We start from the raw sequence: 14,028 nt of genomic DNA on the forward strand, positions 1-14,028 counted from the left end.
CGGGGAATTAATAATTGGCCCGAGCTCGTATAAATACCCGTCGTATCGGTGTGGTCTCGTCAGGATCTGAAACGTGGGCAGACATTTTCTTTTTTTTTTTGTTTTGCATTTTTTTCTTCTTTCTCCTTTTTTTTTTTTTTACCAATCGGGGATACGAAGGTCGAAGATCGAATTACCGAGGAGAATGAAACAGAGGACGCGTGTTAACGAATAAAATAACACGTGTGCTAGGAAAAAGGGAATAGCTGTCGTCGTCGAAAAAGCAAGGAAAAAAAAAATGAGAAATCATTTCTCTCGAGCATTGGCTTTTCTCTTAACAAAAAAAATCGCGCTCGCACGAGAAACGCAAGCATGATCTTCCTTCAAAAACATATTTTCACTATTCGATCTTTGACCCTTAGCCGATCTCTTTCGTTGGCTTTGTTCTCAAGCGCTCGCGATTTTTTTAATTTTCTTTTTCTTCATTTTTTATTTCCTTTTTTTTTTTTTTTTTTTTTTAATGAACAAAACTAATGATCAACACAAAAATGCTTTCGCCCGGTTCACTATATCCGTTGAATTAGATCCTGAATATTTTTAATTAAATAACCAAGTCAACGGTAAAGTTGTGCTTATAGTTCTTTAAACAAAATTTCAACGTTAGTGCTAATTGTGAGCTTTCGAAATAACTCGGGCGTAACTCGTCTCTTAATAACATTAATGAAAACTTTTCGTTCCTCGAAGTACTTACTTACCTATTCGCTATCTCGAGTCTCTGCTCCATTCCCTCCCCCACCGCGAGAGAGTAACATTCATGCATTTTGAATTAACCCGATAATTTATAATCTACACGAGAAAGTAACCAGGCGGACTATCGTCATTGCTACCACGGACCAATTATCACGACAATTATTATTATTGTTATATTATAATATTAACGTAATTAGAAAATTCAAATCGTTGTTAGACAATTATTACAATTATTACAGGTACATTCTTCGATTTAACTTTCACGAATGTTCTATGAACGTTCACTGTTTCCTGACGTACGTATTCGTATTTTCTATACGAATTAAACTAAAAATAATTGATAAAAAGGAATAAATAAAAATAATAATAACGTATTCACTCTTACTTCATTATTAAATCTCAATGAGTCATTTGAATATTTTATTGGTGATAATACATTTGATATTTGCCGAGAGACATGAATAAACGTAGGGAAGAAACTATATTACCGTTCTTCGAGTTGGGTGAACCACGCCGATCTTAAATTTCTCTTCGATTTAATCTCTCTCTTTCTCTCTTTCTCTCCCGGCACACGCGGCATTTCCTTCCTTAGCTCCTTCGCGATGTATTAACCCGGTAGCCTACTTTATCGTGTCGTGTCGACGGCCTCGAGGCTTTCGAAAATACTTTACTTGCGTATATCTCGAACGAAATAACGAAAACGTTATATAGTCGTGACTTGTAAAAGATAAAGGAGTTGGGAAACGAGATAACATTTGACGTTAACGTGGGTTAAAAGAGATTTTTCCTTAAACGAATAAAATAGAATTTCGCGAAGAAGATCGAAATTCTTTTCGTTCAATCGAAGAGATATATATATAAAGGCACATGCATACATATGAGCCGTTAGCAAATCAAATCGATTAAATCCACTTTTTGAATTTTTCTTTTTTTTCTTTTTCTTTTTAATTTCAATATCGAAGCACTTGACGAAGTCCCTCGTGTCCATTTTTATATTCATAAAATAAATTTCCGTTAATTACTGTGAAATAAATGATAAATTTCTTTTTTATTTTTTTTTCTGATCGAATCGAATAAAAAAATAATTCATTTCATAGGCAATCCGATTAACGCCGTACTTTAATGTAAATCGTTACTCTAATACAATTCTAAACGTGCCAACAAGGTCTTTATACGTTCTACGACGTTTATTTTAATTTATATTTTAAAGTGAGAATTTTAAAAAACAATTTATATTAATTTCATCGTATTTCATCATCTTTTTCTTTTTCTCTTGTTTTTCTTTTCTACGCGCGATAATATAATATGTAATTATCACGCACAATGGCAAAAATTATTTCCTAGAGATCATCAAAAATTCTTTTTCGATTTGTCAGTATATCGGTATAGAAAAATCTTATTGGAATCGTATTATAAAAAACAAAAAAATAAAATAAAAGAAAAAAAAACGAAAAAAAAAAAGAAAAAGAAACTGATAGAACTTTACCTTACTGTTTACATACTCTCGATTCTAGAGGGAGGGGAGGGAAGGGAGTACTCGCCGGTAATAGTTAGTAATTTTACAAGGTTGCCCTGGTTTCCTTTGCTACTTAAAATCGCTCGTAATCGACGGCATCTCTTATTACGAGCAATATAAGTAAGTAAGTAAGTAAGTAAGTAAGTGTTTACTACAAAGTATTCTACTATCGTACGTATCTACTAGCACACATATCCCTTAACGATCGTATCAAAATACGACGAAGACGAGGCGTGGCGGAGGGTGGGTGTGGAGGGGTTGAGGACAGTTCAGACTTGATATACATATAAAATGGATATAATATATCGAAAATGATATATAAACGAGTTATACTCACCACCTCGGCAACGTTGCCGGAACCCTCCCTCATGCCATCTCTGTCCGTTCGTCCTCCTGAAAGAAGAAAAAGAAAAAAGAAAAAAATAAGAAAAAAAGAAGAACAAAGCGATAGAAAAAATGTAAGGAACAGAAAGAAAAAAATTATAAAAAAAAAAAAAGAAAAAAAAAAAGAAAAAAAGATCTACTCTTTCAACGGAAGGAAAATATGTGTTTCACGGGAACACAACCGGTCATCGTCGCATCCTCCTTCCTCGATCTCGTATTTCTCTTCGACGTTAGAAATTCTCTCGCGTGAATATCCAGGCCGATCGACACGCTCGACCGACGAAGAAAATCAAGAAAATAAAGAAAGAGATAAAGAGAGGAAAGAGGGGGAAAAAAAGAAAAACAGAAAGAAAAAAAAAGGATAATCGAAGGCGCGAGTACCGTGTGCTCGCTAACCGGAATCACCAGTGTATATACATACATACATACATACATACATACATACATACATACATACACATATATATATATAAAATATCTCTCTCTCTAGCGTAATCGACGTTTCTTCTCGATTCGGAAAATCGACAACTTCAGACCGGCCATTCCGCTTCGTCGAGTTCGTGCTACAAAGCATTTTCTAAGGGAGATAAGATTGGCGCGATCGGGGTGATCGGGTGGACATTCGTTTTACGATTGACGAACGCGAACGGTTGTTAATTACTCGCGTCGGGACGAGAACGAACGACGTATCTAACGACCGTGATCGATGTTAGAAAGAATATTTCTTTTCTCTTTTTTTCCTATCTTTTTCTCCCATCCATTTTTTTTTTCTACAATTCCAAATGTTCTAAACTTTGTAATCCCTTGAATGCGTTATACATTCGAACAGGAGCACACACAAACACACTCACAACTTTTGGTTATGGTAATACCAGTTGGTTCAGTTTTCAGTTAAGTTCTCCGATATGATATTTGAACCGAGCGAGCCCCAATCACTTCGAAGAAATGAGGGTATAGACGATAGGTATACCGAAACGACATTTGTGTTTGTGTATATATATATATATATATAGTTTCGACCTGAGTTACTTTCGAGCAAACCTCGGACCCTGGCGAAAGTTTATCTCTGCGAAAATTCCCCCATGGCTGAAGTTTAAGGAGTAATTTTCTCGAGAAAGCATTAAAAAGAAAGTAAAAGATTGATAATAAGGGAAGAGTGCTTTCACGAGTATAATCAATCATTGTGTCGTCACTTTGAAATCGTCTTACGTTCAATTTGAAACGGACCCGATGTTACCGTCGTCCCTTTTTACTACATCCTTATAAATTTCTTTTTTCTTTCTTCTTTTTTTTTTTTCACGTCGAGACAGACATTAAACTTAATCCCAATCGATGAGATTAGATACAAACGTAGAAATTTTAACGTTATACGATTCAACGATATAGTATGATCCTTCGAAAATTTCGTACATTTATCGTTGACAACAAATTCTGTCAATGTGGATTACGCGCCAGCGTAATGTTCCGTATAAACCAATCGACCTTTGGCGTTTGGTTAATATTTAATTCAATTAATGATTAAATAATTAAAAGAATCTCGTAACGTGAAACCATAATGGAAATACATATCTACGTACATACATTTCTCTTTTCCTGTAATATCTATAGGACCATTCTTTCGAATATTCAAACGAAGTACTCCGTAGATTGCTCGTTTATTCAAGGGAGTTTAATTATCAACTAATAACTAATGATCGACAGAACGAAAACGTATAGAATAAGGACTAAGATAGGTGTATAGTTTGATCATAAAAAGATAATACAATATATCCATTGATCGATATCATTCGAACGTGGATACTTTGTACGACCTTCTTTTTTTTATTTATTACTTTTTTTCTTTTTCTTTTTTTTTTTTACGATTTCGCGGAAGCCAACAAAGAGTGAGAGAACTAACTTGCAAGGAAATATTTTCTTCTGCGGGGATGATAATTTCATCCGAGGGAGAAAGTCGAGGGAAGAAATTCGTCGAGGGTCGTAAGGTGAGCGTATCTTAGGAAGGCTTGAAGGAGAAAAAAAAAAGAAAAAAAAAAAGAAAAGTGGAGTCGAACAATGTACAAACTAATGTTGGATAAGTACGGTTTCGGGGCACGGTGTTGCACCTTACAAAAGGTTCCTCCAAATACTTTTTTTATTCCCATAGAGATTCCAGACATTCCTCGGCGACGTAAACGAGGGACTTTGAGGTGTGGTGGGGTTAGAGAGTAAGGGGAAGGGAGGGACAGGGGCAACGATGGATGCAGACCCGCCAGGTATATATGGATGCAGGCTAAATGAGAAAGAGAGAGAGAGAGAGAGGAAGAGAGAACCATCAACTAGAGATTCTTCCGTCTAAAATCATGTAACTTTTCTAACGGTTACGTCCATGTATACGCATTAAAGGATCCTCGACGATCATTAAGAGAAGAAAATTTTCAACTTTCCTAATCGTCGACGGCCGACCGACCGACCGACCGACCGACCGACCGACCGACCAACCGAACAAACGAACGTTGCTTAGGCAACGATTCTAAGCTTCTTTTCTTAAAGTCTGACACGCAATGACCCATTATTTACGAGGTTTCTTCGAGGAATGTGCCAAGTCGACGCGTTTACATCGGTAGTACGTTTACCCCTCTCTCACCCCCCCCCCCTCCCATTCCCCTTTCCTATCCCTACCTTAGCTGTCCCTTTACTTTTGATCTTAATTTTCTAACGAGTACGTTCATCAAGTACGCAAAGAATTTTATTTTCCCTTATCTATGTCTCACGATACGCTAACTCACTCCTCCTCCTCCTCTCTACCATATCCACACCTCTTCTTCCTCGTCTTTGTCTTATCGCGTGAAGAAGGTAATAACCACGCACTAAGATATTTTTTAATAGTTCGAATTACGGCATGGATTTTAACAACGGTTTACTCTCTCTTGCGTTAAGAGATAATTACGTTGGGAATCGCATCGCAAACTTGGCACGCGATATCGCGTGTGGGTGAACGCAAATGGCGTGTACTTTCTAAGAGAGGGGTTGCCGCAGCCGTAGCCGCAGCCGCAACCGCCTTGCCGCTTACAGCTTGCTCTGCTATTGACTGTTGTTGTTGTTGTTGCTGTTGCTGTTGCTGTTGCTGCTGTTAGCTCTTACGTTACGCGTCTCGTCTTAAAAGTAAAAGTAGGTTGCGAATAATGCAAAAGAGAAGAAGAGGAAGAGAAAGAAAGAGAATGATAAGACGATGACGATGAAGAAGAAGGGGAGAAGAAGGGGGAAGAAAAGGAGGAAAGAAAGAAAGAAGAAAAAAGAGAAGAATAGAAAAAAATCAACAAATGAGATGCGTTGCGGTCCTACGATTCTAACAACCTCTATCTTTCCGTCTACGAGCGGAAAGTCGTTGCGTTATCTTCTCTCTTCTTTTTCTCTTTTTCCATTATCTGCTTCTTTTATCTCCTCTCTATTTCATCATAGGACATCAATACAAAGTATTTTCAATCGAAGCCAACGAGAGACAGAGAGAGAGAGAGAGAGAGAGAGAGAGAGAGAGAGAAATAATAAAATAGAGGAAATTTTCAAATTTATCCTTAATGAATAGGATCGCCGTCCACATTTGAAAAATTAAACCGATCGCGTAACACGACGATGATTCGAGTACTCGTGAATATTTTTGTTGCAAAGTACCGATCGGATTCTTTTTCTCTCTCTCTCTCTTTCTCTCTTTCTCTCTTTGCTTCGTTGATTTCCAAGTGGATATCTCTCTGCAATTTTGATGCTTTCGCATTCGAGTACCCACGAAGCACCGTTAAACGATATCGTTTTCCTTTTTCTCTTTTTTTTTTTTTTTTTGTTTTTTCATTCCGCCTCGAAAATCATTCGGATGTATCCGATTTCGCGGGCGGGGCAATAGAAAAATCGGTACATGATAGTCTGGCGGTAGATTTCGAAAAAGAAAGAAAAGGAAAGAAGAGGACAGGAGGAGGGGGGATTGAATTTGCATTCGTTACGAGTCGTTTGAGAAAGTTTCGTGGTACGTTTGCGATTAAAGAAAAAAAAAGAAAAAAAAAAAAAAAAAAAAAAAAAAGAAAGAAAGAACGAAAAGAAAAAAACATGCGTTAAAAAGTTAAAATCTAGGACAGCGATGATCATAACTATTGAACGCGACGAAAAACTTTTTGTTTGATGTATAACTTATAAGATGGATAGATAGATAAATAGATAGATAGATAGATAGATAGATACATAGATAGAGAGAGAGAAAGAGAGAATAGGAGTAGGAAGAGAAGGTGGAGAAGGATGATAAGAGTGGATCATATTTCATGGTGGAAGATTTAGATCCCATTAGATGGCTATACAAGGTGATGGCGGTAGGACGTACTTACATAAATAGATGGAGATGCTGTAATAGCTGCAAAACGTAGAAAATTTTCAAACGATCTCACGGAATCGCCCGTTACGGGATACGATTTTTCCTTAGACTAACTGTAAGAGATCTACGGAACCGTATAGAAAGAACGTATTTCTTCTTCGTGTTAGTTCGAACTAAGAGAACGTGAAGAACGTAGAGTGGGAGATAAGAGAGAGAAAGAGAAAGATGGTGATTCGGGGAAAAGAAGGGAAAAGGGATAAAACGATGCGCGAGATTCTCTAGTATTATATGTAAGTCCTCAAGACTCGTCACACGTCATACGTCCACGTCACTCGTCTCTTGGCGGATTATCGTCTCTCGCTCTCTCTCTCTTTCTCTCTCTCTCTCTCTCTCTCTCTCTCTCTCTCTCTCTCTCTCTCTCTCTCTCTCTCTTGCGGAAACGTTTTCACTATTTCCATTTGTGTAAGAAAACGAAATTTGTTACATACAAGATTCATCAACGGTATTATACTTTACGTTCCCGCGCTTAGAAAAATAATAAAAATTACATACCGAACGAGTCGTGATAAAAGTTTAATTAAAATCGAGAGGGATAAGAATCAAGAAAGACAGAGACAGAGACGGACAAATAGATAGATAGATAGACAGACAGACAGACAGACAGACTGTCAGAGAAAGGGATAGAGAGAGAAGGAGAAAAGGTTTAATTTATACTTGGCGAAAATGGCTGCGATTAATCTACCGAGATAGCTCTTTTCTCTCCTTCTTCCCTCTCTCTCTCTCTCTCCCTCTCTCTCGTGCACGTGTATAGCTAAAGAAGTTTCGACTTTGTACAGAACTATGTACGCACCTGAGAAAGATAGAAAGAGAGAAATGGCACTCATCTATACGAACACGAAGAAAAAGAAAGAGAGAGAGAAAGAGATAAGTAAGAGTGGTACAGAAGAAGAAGAAGAAGAAGAAGAGGAAGAAGAAGAGAAAGAGGGTAGGCGAGAGGGAGGGGAAGGGGAGGATAGAAGGATAAGGAAGAGGAGGAGGAGGAGGAAGAGGGAAAAGGATTTCGCGCGCATGCGCGAGACGAAGTTCGAGCATTTTAAAAACACGCGAGAGGCGACGAGAGGGATTTCAAGGTTAGACGAAGCGAGACACTCGAGGCTAAACGGCAAAGCAACGGGGGTTTTCATCCGTCCTGCTGCTCGTGGTCTCGCGTTCGTTCTTTCGTTCATTCGCTTGCTTACTTGCGTATACCATCTAAAAGAAGAGAGAGAGAGAAAGAGAGAGAGAAAGAATCTTTGGCAAAAAGTTGCAGAGACGACGTATCTCGCTTCGTGCCCGCGTTCCTTTCTTGTTTTCCACGAGAGCTAATTGCAGTGGCTATACTACTTGCTCTACTGCCGGTGGTTGTATCTCGTGAAGATACCTCCTTATCCGGATGGCTGAAGGAGATTTGAAAGAAGGAGAAGGAAAAAGAGGCAAAGAATGGAAAAGGGAGAAACTTCGAAAAATCTTTCGATGAAGTACGGGCAAATTCTTACTGAAACTCTAGAACTGACTCGATCGTAAATTTAAACACGATCTCGTAATTTTTCCCATCGTCAATGGCTTCCTTTATTTTCTCATTTTGCAAACTTCATTCGTTCGTTCGTTCGTTCGTTCGTTCCCCGATAAGCTTTTTTTCGTGAAATCGCGCCTTTGTATTTCATTCGACATGAATTCGACTGGCACGTCTGCCTCTATCATTCTTTCCTTTTTTATTTTCCTTTTCATTTGTCTTTTTATTTATTTCTATTTTCACAGCGTGACTTCTACCCTACAAATTTCTACATGCGTATATATATATATATATACATATCTGCGTCAGAATACGGATATATACTACGGATATGCCGAGCAACAGCGCAACGAAAAAGAGGGATGGGAAAAAAGAAAAAGAAGAAAAAAAAAAAGAAAAAATAGCAAATCGATATAACGCAACATCGAAACGAGAAAAGAGCATTATACTTCCTATTCGAAATTGGCGCTATTCGTCCGCACCGATTTAAAATCGAACGAAACTCTCGTGTGCGTTTTGACTCTCTCTCTCTCTCTCTCTCTCACTATCTCTCTCGTACGCGTGCCAGATAGATATTAATTCGATATCTCGATAGAGACGGGAGGAATTAAAAGTACTTTCAACGAACCGAGCAATCTCCCTTTATCCAAGATCGATAGAGATTTAATCACGAAGAAGAATTAATCTTCTCGAGGATAGCCCCTATTCAATCTCTCTCTCTCTCTCTCTGTCGTCGATTCAATCTACCCCCTCTACTATTTTTCCCTTTCCCTTTTCTTCGGCGCGATTTTTCATAATCTCGAACATCAATGGGGGTTCAATCGAAGGGAGCGAAAGGATCGAGCCTCGAACAGGTCTTAAATTTTCCTTTTAAGAAAACGCTCCCTCGTCCTTCTGCTTCCCCCTCTTTCTCTTATTTGTCCTTCTCTTTCTTCTTCGACGACCACCGTGAAATCGCGAGATAATTAAATCGAATTCAAGGTAGTTCCTTCTCCGAATTAATCGTATTTGTTAATACGATTGGGCTCGTTGAGTCTCGTTTATTCGATCAGTCGGATAAATCGCATTTCCAACGAATAATCTTTTTTTTTGTATTTGGAGGAGAAATAGAAAACACAAAAAAAAAAATTAATTTTCGATCGTTAAATATATAACATGTGTACATACGTGTATGTGTGTGTGTGTGTGTGTGTGCTATATATTTAACGATCAAAAATTTATTTTAATTTACTCTGATTTATATCTCTGATATATATACAGATATATATATATATATATATATATGTATGTATGTATGTATAATAGATATGTACCTAAGTATGTTTAGCGAAGAATCGGGGATATCATCGATCGTTGCGATTGAAGAAAACAATAGAGACGACGATGACGACAACGGCGACGACGATGGAGAAACGTTGGACCGGTTGGCTCGGTTACGATCGAACGTCGTGTTTGCGTTCAATCTGACCAAGGACTGAGAGGAGAACGTTTAACCGTGTGAGAATTTTTATGAGCTTACACGAGCATACGTAAGTACCTAACAACTTATATATTATCGAGACGAAAGAGGAAGACTCTTCAAGGCCGGACTTCGTTTGAACCTAAGCCGATCGCCTAACTGTCAAAATCATGGCCGACGACTAAAACGACGAAGGCGATTTATTAATAAATACGACTTTTACGACTTTTCGATCTTTCCGAAATTATTTTTTTTCCTTTCCTTTCTCTCTATCTCTCCTTAACCACGAGATATAAAAATTTCATCGTTTATGGGCCGCCTCCGCCATAATAGAATTCCGTGTGTACATATCCCTTGGTAATAGAGTAAATCAATAATCGTAAGGAGGGGGTAAAAGGAACAACATATAATAAATAAAGCGAACCGCAAATGGGGTTAAACGAGAACCGTCGTCGCCGTCGTCGTCGTCGTCGTCGTCGTCGTCATCGTCAGAGAGAGAGAGAGAGAGAGAGAGAGAGAGAAAGAGGAGACGTCGACCTTGAAATCGAAGCCGAGTTAACGAGAATCTTTCGGCGACACTCTGGTATGCGACCGCAGTAAATGTACCAAAACCAACAGGATTCCTTCCCCCCTCCCCCAACCCCCTTGTGTTCTTGATCCGCTCCCGTAGATACACGCGGTTTACGTTTATCGTTCTACGCGATGTTAAATGTGTGTTACGTATCGGTTAGGCAGGTAAGTTGGTGGGTAGGTAGGTAGGTAGACATACTATATATGTTGCGGTATACCGGCGAGTAACGCGATACGCTAAACCGCGCGAAATTCAAAAGTCCTTGTATATTTTCATCGGTGTATATTTTCATCGGTTCTCGATCGATAAATAATCTTATCTCGAATTATATCGGATGTTTTCGTTGAACCGTAAAGAAAATTTATAACGAGGAAATTAATCAAACAGAAATATATACATACATGCATATATATATATATATATATATACGAACGGGGTGTTCCTAAAAGTCACGTATCAAACGAAAATAAGACGATAACTGTCTATAAAATTGAATGGTAATCTCCCGTATGTTTCCTCTTTTAGAACACCCTCTACGATCGTTCTTAAATTCTCTTGGAAATAAATCTTACGGGAAAAGAAAAAAGAAAAAGAGAAAAAGAAAATAACAAAAAGAAAAAGAACAAGTTCAAATTTAACATAACCTAACTTCAGGAAGCGCTCGCTCATGCACGCACGCACGCACGCACGCACGCACGCACGACTATCGGACGATCATATCTCTTCGCTCGGATTAAAACGCGCGAGAGGAAAAAAGAAAGAGAGAGGGAGCGAGAGAGAGAGAAATAGAAAAAGAAAGGAAAAAGATTTAAAGAAAAAAGCGCAGTTGCGTTTGAGAGAACTCTCGTACCTTTTTTATGAACCGGCAAAATCTTGGCGATCCTCGAGTTGCCCGCGTAATCCAGATCTCGACGGTCGCGAGCAACTCCGGCGTTCCTCGCACTCCTCTTCTCCTCCTCCTCCTCCTCCCCCTCCTCCCCCTCCACCGCTCCCTCCTCCAGCTCTTTCCTCTCGATCCAGTATTTCGTTCCTTCGACGCACGGACCGCCGCGTACACCACTACTTTGCGTTTCACTACTAACACAACGACGATGCAACGACCATCTAAATCACTACACGCCGAACGTCGTGCCGGTTACGACGAGGACGACGTACATACGTAGTATATATCACGATTTATATCTTCTTATATCTTTTTCTCCTTTCACACGATACCACTAACTCTCTCTTTCTCTTTTGTTTTTCTTTTCTTCTGTCACACGCGCACGAATATCACAGAGGGCACATACACGGACCACAAACAACACACGTACTTTTTAACCGAACGAATCCGAGCTTTGCCGGGGTTCTTCGCTTCCGAAAAAATCACCTCGACTCCCCGTCTTCTTGAAATTCTTGCCTCCTCCTTTTCTTTTTTGTTTCCTTCTTTTTCTTTTTCTCCCCTTCTTCTTCCTCGTCTCTTCGTCTTTTACTTTTTTCACTTCTCTGGCATCGATTTTAAAAAGAAACGAATGAACGATCTCTCTCTCTCTTTCTTTCTCTCTGTCTCTTTCTCTCTCCTTTAATTCTTTTTTTATTCTTCGCAGTCGACGATGTAAGTACCAACCACTTTGCGAAACGACGAGGACGAGAATGAGAACGAAAAGCGCGCGCTATTCCTTCCGTTGTACTCTCTCCCCACTCCACAAGCTTCATGAAAATCTCTCCTACGTTTATTCTATTCCTTCCCTTGTACACTTATTTACTCGGTACAATGCCTTCTCCGTATTACGCTATATACACCACCACCATCATCCAACAACAACGATAACAACAACAACAACAACAACAATAGTAATAATAATAATGATAATAGTAATGATAATACGGTATTTAAATTCCGGTCGAGTCGTAACGGTTAAATTTCTAGATTTCCTTTGATTGAGATAATGAAGGAAACGATTTGAAAGAGAGAAAAAAAGAAAAATAAAAGAAAATAATAATAATAATAATAATAATGATAATGATCAAAAACAAATGAACAAATGAATAAAAATAAAAACAAGGAAAAAGAAAAAAAAAGAAAAAATGCACCGTTCCTCCGTTGAGGAGGAGAGACCAGCGACGCTGCGGTGATTCGTTTCAGGAAGGGAGGAGGAGCGCTCGCGGAGACAGAGAAAAAGAAGGAGGGAGAGAGAGAGAGAGAGAGAGACAGACAGAGAGATAGATAAAGAGAAACTGACGATGGATCTTTCAAAACGGATTATCTTCGACCTCCTCCTTCTTCTTCCTATTATTATTATTTGTCTTTTTTCCTATTTCTTTTTTTTTTTCCTTTTTTATTTCTCACTTTTTCTCTTTTCTTTCCTTCCTTTTCTTTTCTTTCTCTTCTTCTATCCGATGACGCACTTTCTCGATTCTGATCGTAACAACGGATATATATATATATATATATATATATATACACGAAGGAAGAAAACTTTACAGCGAGAAATACCACACGACCGACGTCGACGACCACGACGACGACCACGACGACGACGACGACGAAGAAGAAGACGACGACGACGAGGACGAAGACGAGGACACAGGAGTGAGAAAGAGATAAAAAGAAATATATATATATATATATATATATAGGGAGAGAGAGAGAGAGAGAGAGAGAAGGACGACGAGTACCAAAGTACGCCACACACCGTACACAGATGTACACACGCGCGCACACTGTATCTTTCTCGTAGGAGCAAGAATCCTCTCTTTCTTCGTCTTCTTCTTCTTTTTCCTCTTCTTTATCTTTCTTTACGCGTAGAGAGAGAGGATATAAACGAACACGTACAGATACACGTTAAAACGTAAAGAGAGAGAGAGAGAGAAAGAGAGAGAGAGAGAGAGAAACACAGAGAAGGCGAGAGAGAAAAAGAGAGAGAGAGAGAGAGAGAGATGTAAACTGGACGGAAGGAAGAAAGCGCGCGAGCACGGACGATGGCTCACGGCGACGCGCGATCGTGGCGGTCGTCGATCGAACAACACTCGCGCTCTCTCTCTCTCTCTTCTTCTCTCAATTGTCTCTCTTGCCACCCGTCACCCTCCTCCTCGAGTTCGTACGTAGTACGTTCGGTCGTTTTCGTCGTAGTCGTTACCGTCGTTACCGCCGGTGCCACAGTCACAAGAGTTTAAACCAAAGGTTCATATATCGTTGATCGAACGAGATCGACGCTTCTCTTTCGTCGTGATTCGATTGATATGACTTACTTTTGTAACGCGTATCCGACCGATCCAGCGACCGATCGACCGAACGACCGATCGACCGACCGACCGACCGACGTCCCTGTCTCCACGTCGAAGTTTACAAACGAGAGAGAGAGAGAGAGAAAGAGTGAGCAAGGCAAAGAGAGTAAGGAGTGGGAGTAATGGGAGGGGAGAAAAAGAGAGAGAGAGATAAAAGTAGAAAGAGAGAGAGAGAGAGAGAGAGAGAGAGAAATTCGATACGAATAGAAACAACGAT

At 39.2% G+C, this 14,028-nt stretch overlaps 1 protein-coding gene across 2 annotated transcripts in view; it reads right to left on the reverse strand.

Annotated features, from left to right (window-relative positions):
- LOC124422691 (putative uncharacterized protein DDB_G0271606) overlaps nt 1–12,463 on the reverse strand; it is a 105,729-nt gene extending 93,266 nt beyond the window's left edge. Inside the window, exons 1-2 of one of the 2 annotated variants that reach the window (XM_046959504.1) lie at nt 11,395–12,463; nt 2,583–2,638 (exon numbers count right to left, since the gene is read on the reverse strand). In XM_046959504.1, coding sequence (XP_046815460.1) covers nt 2,583–2,615 — 33 coding nt within the window. In that variant the 5' untranslated portion in view covers nt 2,616–2,638; nt 11,395–12,463. Of the gene's footprint in view, nt 1–2,582; nt 2,639–11,394 lie in introns of those variants that run through there. The other variant, XM_046959503.1, reaches the window with a different exon arrangement.
- Between the last annotated feature and the right edge of the window lie 1,565 nt (nt 12,464–14,028).

This window comes from Vespa crabro, chromosome 3, assembly GCF_910589235.1.
Source record: "Vespa crabro chromosome 3, iyVesCrab1.2, whole genome shotgun sequence".
Taxonomy (NCBI): Eukaryota; Metazoa; Arthropoda; class Insecta; order Hymenoptera; family Vespidae; genus Vespa; species Vespa crabro.